The sequence below is a fragment of the Helobdella robusta genome, assembly GCF_000326865.2.
Source record: "Helobdella robusta unplaced genomic scaffold HELROscaffold_37, whole genome shotgun sequence".
NCBI lineage: Eukaryota > Metazoa > Annelida > Clitellata > Rhynchobdellida > Glossiphoniidae > Helobdella > Helobdella robusta.
The window spans coordinates 1,445,744-1,453,013 of NW_008704785.1; the positions used below are offsets into that span (position 1 = coordinate 1,445,744).

General features: G+C 34.4%; 3 protein-coding genes across 3 annotated transcripts in view; 2 read left to right on the forward strand and 1 right to left on the reverse strand.

Annotated features, from left to right (window-relative positions):
- Positions 1-1,512, reverse strand: part of HELRODRAFT_192722 (hypothetical protein) — a gene marked incomplete at its 5' end in the record, with an annotated part of 4,219 nt that extends 2,707 nt beyond the window's left edge. Inside the window, 2 exons of the mRNA XM_009023598.1 lie at positions 65-367; positions 1,373-1,512. Of these exons, the coding sequence (XP_009021846.1) occupies positions 65-367; positions 1,373-1,512 (443 nt within the window). The remainder of the gene's footprint in view (positions 1-64; positions 368-1,372) is intronic.
- A 2,147-nt stretch (positions 1,513-3,659) lies between these two features.
- Positions 3,660-5,714, forward strand: HELRODRAFT_176383 (hypothetical protein; the record flags this gene model as incomplete). The annotated part of the gene is made up of 1 exon (XM_009023599.1): positions 3,660-5,714. One exon carries the CDS (start codon positions 3,660-3,662, stop codon positions 5,712-5,714), a length of 2,055 nt encoding a protein of 684 aa, XP_009021847.1.
- Positions 5,715-6,612: 898 nt separating this feature from the next.
- The window catches only part of HELRODRAFT_176384 (hypothetical protein), a gene marked incomplete at both ends in the record, with an annotated part of 2,241 nt that continues 1,583 nt past the window's right edge, over positions 6,613-7,270 (forward strand). Inside the window, one exon of the mRNA XM_009023600.1 lies at positions 6,613-7,181. Coding sequence (XP_009021848.1) covers positions 6,613-7,181 — 569 coding nt within the window. The remainder of the gene's footprint in view (positions 7,182-7,270) is intronic.

A 7,270-nucleotide genomic window follows, 5' to 3' on the forward strand; every position in this document is an offset into this window, starting at 1 on the left:
ACAAATAAACACACACACAAGAACACACACACACACACACACACACAAGAACACACATACAGACTTTTGATCAATCCGACATCGTTGCTGTTGAAGCTGCTGCTGCTGCTGCTGAAACATTAACGACAATTCAGATGTTGACGTTGGCGTAGTAGTAGTCGTCGTCGACGCCATCGTCGTAATGACGTCACCGCCACCGGCCACCACGTGACCATTCGAATTACTACTAGCGTTGTCCGTCGTCATCATCATCCTCTTCCTCATCATCATGTTCTCTTTTTGTCTGGCTGCCCGCTTCCTGAGAAGCTTCTCGGCCAGTAGGTAGTAAGTGGCTGCCGTGTGGTCATAGGCGTTGGCGTCTAGAGATCTGTGGTTGGTGAGTTGGTAGTTGAACGCTTTAATGGATGAATGAATGAATGAATGATGAATGAATGATGAATGAATGAATGGATGAATGAATGAATGGATAAATGAATGGATGGATGGATGAAAGAATGAATGGATGAGTAAATGAATGAATGAATAAATAAACTAATTAATTAATTGACATTTGAAAAGATTGGAATATAACTTCATATATCCAAGCCATAGATAAGCAAATGATTGGAAATGAAAGAGAGAAAGAGAGAGAGAAAAAAAAAGAGAGAAAGAGAGAAAAGGAGAGAGAGAGAAAGAGAGAAAGAAAGAGCAAGTAAATAAAAAATAAATAAAACGAAAAAATAAAATAAGGAAAGAACATTTATAAGTGAATAAAAACCCAAACTTATATAAATATATTGATATATAAATTAATTAGCAAAGCATATTATAGCTTATGTATGTATGTTTGTATGTATGTATCCATATACGTATGCATGCGTGTTTGTATGTGTATGTATGTATGTTTGTTTGTTTCTATATGTATGTATGTACATTATAACATATAAATAATGATGAATGAAACTGTTAATAAAAAATAGACTGACTCGGATGTAAACAAACTAATAATATTATGCCATTGTGTTATTGCTTTATTATCTCTATGTGCGTGTATGTATGTGTGTTTATGTGCGTGTGTATGCATGTATGTGTGTGTTTTGTATGTATGTGTGTGTTTGGTGTGTATGTATATGTGTGTTTTGTATGTATGTGTGTGTATGTGCGTGTATGCACACCATAGCGTTAGTTATGTTTACTGTTTCTACTACTGAAAGAAAGATACAGAAAAAGAAAGAGAGAGAGAGAGAGAGAGAGAGAGAGAGAGAGAGAGAGAGAAGAAAGATATATAGTAAAGAAAAGAGAGCTTAAGAGATGAAATGAGAGAGAGAAAAAACTAGACTCACACTCACACACACACACACACACACAAACAAGCGCAAACAAACAAACAAACCTCAAAATATCATCCTTGCTAGCGATGTTGGCAGCTACGATATGATTCATCAGAAAGTTTCTATCCAACTCTGAGAGCTTGGTCATCGTGATGAGGGGTTTGTGGTCCGGGGCCTGAATGACCTCGTGTGCCCCGTCCATCCAGGAGTGCTTGATGACGTCATCGAGGCTGATTCGGTGCAGGGGATTTCGTTGCAGCATCGATTGTATCAGGCTATTTATAAATTGTTGTGGTGGTCGTTGTTGTTGCGGTATTGTCTTGTATTGTATTGTATCGCATTGTATTGTATTGCATTGTTTTATATTGTCTTGTATTTCATTGCATTGTATTGTATTGTATTACATCATAATTGCTACCAACAAAGCCAACAGGTAAATGTTATAAACTAATTATAGATGCCTAAGAATCAGTTTGTGAAAGTAACAAGAGCTGCGGTAACTACATGTTGTTAAGAGTTTAGTTTCTTTATTGTTTGGTTAGGATTATGATGACCAGCTATAAATCATGCACGAATGAATGAATGAATGAACGAATGAATGAACGAATGAATGAATAAAAACATGAATTAATGAATGAAGAAATGAACAAACAAATGAATAAAACAATTTTAAACAAGTGTATGTTGTATTACTGTATGTCTGCTATAGATGAATTGTTGTAAACATGGGTGTTATAATGTTATTATTTACGCTAAGCCCCAAGTTATATGATTAACTTTATATTGTAGAGATTGATGATGTTTGTTGTTTATGTTGTTTTGTATACAACGAACGAACGAACGAGCGAACGAAGAAACGAACGAACGAAGAAACGAACGAACGACACAAACAACAAAAACAACAACTACAGCAGTAGCAGCAACAGCAGCAACAACAGCAACAAAACGCAATCAATCACGTTCTCAGCAAAATAAGCCTTGCGGCTCTACAACTAAAACATCAAAACAAGACTACTACTACTACTACTACTACTACTGCTGCTGCTGCTACTACTACTGCTACTATTACTACTACTTTTATCACGACTACCGCTGCTATTATTACCACTGCTATTACTGATGCTTGCTGCTACTTCTACTACCACTCCTACATACCTACATCTCAACTGTATGTTTTAAATCCAACAACCCTTTGATAAAAGCATCAACAATCCAATAACATTGATAAGCTAGGGTAGTACAGACAGACATACAGACAGGCGCGCACACACACACACAGACACACGTGTACACACACACACATACATACATAGATCGTGTTTGTTCTTGTATAACAGCATTTTTCCTATTCACGACTCGAATATTAAGTTGGGAAATCCAATAAATAAATATATATATATTTTTACAATATTCTATAAATTCTACCGAATGTTTGGCGTTAAAATGTTCGGTAGAATTTATAGAATATTGTAAAAATTATTACCAACATATATATATATATATAAAAATATATATATATATATATACAGTTTTCAAGAAAATTTTTTATTATATATATATATATATATATATATAATAAAACGAAAGACACAAACAAACAATCAAACAAAACAAACTATCCAACAAAGAAACAAACAAGATGGACAAAAAGCAAAGGTGTGCATTTAATACAGAGAAAAATATTTCAACCTTGGGAGATGTAGATTATATAGCATTCAAAGAAGACATGAATTTAACTGTCAATCAAATAAGAAACATTCACAAACAAATCTTGGACCATAATGTTGAAATCTTACATTACAATTACAATAAAACCCATTATAATTTACGACTAGCCGAATCAATACTCCTAGACAAAAACACCAAAAACATCCGATAATGAATATTTAACAATGGAAATTTGAGCCCTTCCCACAAATAAATTTAGAAGCAGAGAAATCATCGATAATGAAAACACGTACAAGTTGGTTGAAGATTGTAAAACTTATTAAAGGATCGTTAAGTATTCATTTTGGACAAGGAATCAACAAAGTAGAATAGAGACACAGTATGTATGTATGTATGTATATATATATATATATATATATATATATATATATATATAATTTCAATTAAATTTTTTTTATATGTTGTATTGAGAAATATAAGTAGAAGACTTAATTGAATGGTTTCAAGGCTTTTATTTAAGTGGACCAAAGAAACGTTGAAATAAATAAGAATGCAGATTTCATATAATTGTTGTTTCGGTAGTGACGTCACTGGTTTTAAATGAGCAACAAACATCAACAATGTTGAAAATATTTAAATGTCAACTGTTATAAATAATGAATACATAAGTACTTATTGACAATGAAGGATCTTTGTAATGTTGTCCTTCTTCTTTTGCTAACAAACTTTATTCCAAAGGAGGCAAATGGCCTAGAACTAAACTACATCGGCTGCTTTCAAAAAGTTTTGTCTATAAAAGTTTGGTATATAAAAAGAAGTGATGGTAATTTCGATGACTGTGCTTCAAATTGCTGGAGGGAATTTAGCATAATTGCATTAAAGAACGGTCGCGAATGCAACTGCGTAGCTCGTGTGGATGCGGCAGTGGCTTCCTGGCAGTGTGACAAGCTTTGTAATAACAAGGCATGCGGAGGACTGGAGTTTTATTCTGTTTATAGATTTAAGCCACTTTCGATACACGACCTATACTACTGCCATTTGACGCCAAATGCTAAAGAGAGCGCCATATATTCACGAAATTTTGACAGTCTGGATAATCTCGAAATGTGTGCGCATTTCTGCTTGGAAATGAACATGACATTCTTTAGAAAGGATTCCAACAAATGTGACTGTTTCCAGGCCGTTAATTATGGAAAGTTTTTTAAAAGAACATCCGATATAATTTCTACAGCATGCCCAAAAAATGTAAATGAAATCTGTGATTATTTATTTGAACATCATCTTTGCCTTTCTCATGTATTTGCTACGCGACCAGATTACGAATTCCAGAGAGGAGTATCAACTTTCTCTCACTGCAAAATCATAAACTATGAAATACAAGAAGGGTGTCCAGAAGGTTGTAGTAAAGGCTGGAAGGGAGATTCGTGCAGAGAAAGAGATTGTACGAGGAACAATGGTGACTGTGGTGACGAGATGAAATGTATTGAGTCCACGGTCAATAGTAATAAGTACGTTGAATGCGTCTGCCCATTGGGCACCGTAAGAAATAAATGGTACTTGTGCGAGGTGTTTAGGGAGAACGTGGCTCTAGATCAATTATCATGTTGGTTGAGTTTTGCTTACCCTGGCGACAAAGACGTCTCAAATGACGGAATATATAACGGTTACGCTCTGAGTGTTAACGACAAGCGAAATATACTAAGCGTTGTTTTCCCCAATCTTTATTCCATTGGGTATGTTAGAATTTACGGGAAGCTATGTGAAAATGAAAGGGATTGCAGTCAACTAGATAAGTTTGTGATTAAACTCGGTCCATCAGACGATGAAAGAAATCTTCCAGAAACATGCGGCTATGGACCTGACGAAGCCATACAAGCTGGAAATCCCATGACTGTTATCTGTAAAGATTTTACATATCGTTCAAAGCTTGTTGTTTTGCTGCAGTCAGACGAAAAGATTGGAACAGGAAATCCTACAATAGCAGAGATGGAAGTATATGAAGTTAGTTGCGGTGTCTTGAACGGAAGATGTGAACAAAGGTGCACTGAATCGAAAGATGGAGACGCACACGTTGTCAGCTGCAGTAGTTGGACTGATGAACAAGCTGTAACAAACTCATTTTACGGATGTTACTTGAAAGTGTCAAGTGACCTTCACTTCAAGAAGGCTGGTTTATCGTACTTGCAATGTAAAGATGCCTGCACTTTAATGTCAAAAAGTTTAGCAGTGATGCAAGCAGGTTTCAAATGTTATTGCGGCAGTAGTTTGAACATAGCTGGTAACATCCCAGTGGAAGATTGCAAGAAAGGCCATTACGGATCCAACCTTATATTTGATGACTGTGACATGCAAGATGATTTTTGCAATAAAGTCAATGGAACTTTAAACCTCATTACAACAACTTCCAAAGCTACCAAACATGACATTTATGATACAAATTCTACTGAGACTTTAGAAACCATCGTCATTATCAAGCCTTCCGACGAATCCACAAACATCACATCATTGCAAACGCAGCTTTACGATTCTTACAACATATATTTGGTCATCACGTCAGGTGTGACCACCATCGCCTTCCTCTTCATGCTAGCTCTTTTAGTTAGAGAACTGAAGTTAAAACGTGTGATACCAAAAAGAACAAGCGAAACCTCAGGCAGAAGCGCAAGGATTTCAAGCAGCAGTGAAGTTAGATCCTCAAGAAATAGTTTGAGTGTGAATAATACTGAAGCAATATAACTGTATGTATAGAAAAAAAAATGTCCAATCAGAACCCATCAACAAAACCAACTAATCAACCAGTTATTAACGTTTAGCAGTTTTGTAATATATGTTTCAATTTTATTCTTTCTGTTTAGTTTTTTCTACGTTCAATTCTTATGTTATCTTTTGTGAAATATTTCTATTTTTACTGGAATTTTTTCAATTTAAAAAAAAAGAATTTATACTTGAATATTTGGTTTCAAAATAGATTCACCATTAGTAAGTACATGACTTGTGGAGGTTGCACAACGATTTAAAACAGTAGGGAAAGATAGATCATCAACAAACAGATTGAGTGTGAATAATACTGAAGCAATATAACCGTATGTGTAGAAAAAAAGATGTCCAATCAGAGCCAATCAACAAAACCAATCAACCAACCAATGTTATTAACACCTAACATGTTGTGATTTTCATCAATAATTGCATTTCTGACAGTCTTAATCCATTAATCCAACATATATATATATATATATATATATATATATATATATATATATATATATATATTCATGTATTCATGTATCGGAAGCATTTAGATTACTCGTCGTATTTCTTAATTTTCAGCGTTTTTTTTCAAAGTTAAATTGCTAAATTTGTGTTCATTTTATAGACAAAATTAGGGGGATTATGAATATATAATTTATTTTTTGAATAATATAAAATTTAGTTTTAAATTTAATCTTTAATAGTTTGAATTGAAAGGCAAATAATTTAGGCTGGTTATTTACTATGGCTGTTTATAGTTCTGTACATACACTCCTAAGAGTTGTGAAATTTGTTCTGATTGTAGACTGATACTAACGTTAAAGTCGAACATAAGTGCAGTTTAAATTTGCATGTCCAGTGTTTACGTTTTGAGTTGTTTTAATTGATGGCAGGCAGAAATAAATGTCAGAGTTGCAATGGAAATGCGACTTTAAAGGATTCGTTACAATGTAAATTATGTAGTTCAGTGACTATGCATTGGAAATGTAGTGGAGTAACTGAACCAACAACAAAAGAACTCCTGCAGGCTGTTAATTTTGTCTGGATATGTAAAAACTGCCTTGAACATATTGACATGTTTAGATGGAATAAACAACTAAGTGAGTTGACAGAGGAGATAAGAAAGTTGCAAGAAAGCAACGTCTCACTCAGTAATCAGGTAAAGATTGTTCAAAACAAACTTGACAGCAGAGATGATAACGAAAGTATTGATGACAGGATTGTGGTGCTGCAGGAAAATCTTAAAAAATCTTATGCAGATACTCTAAAAGATGTTGTGACTACAAATGTTGTGAAGTTAAATGATGAGGTGATAAACGACTGTTTCCAAGCGTTAAAAAAGGAGATGATCGAGACGAAGGAAGCAGTCAGCGTTGAGTTCAAAAATGTGCAGAAGACACTGGTCGAGGCATCTGAGGTTAAAGAGAAAGAAAGAAATATTATGTTGTTCCGACTGTCAGAACATGGTGATGACAAAAAGCGCATCATTCAAATATTTAAGCATTTGACAGATGATGCTGTAAATGATAAGGATGTCATTAAAA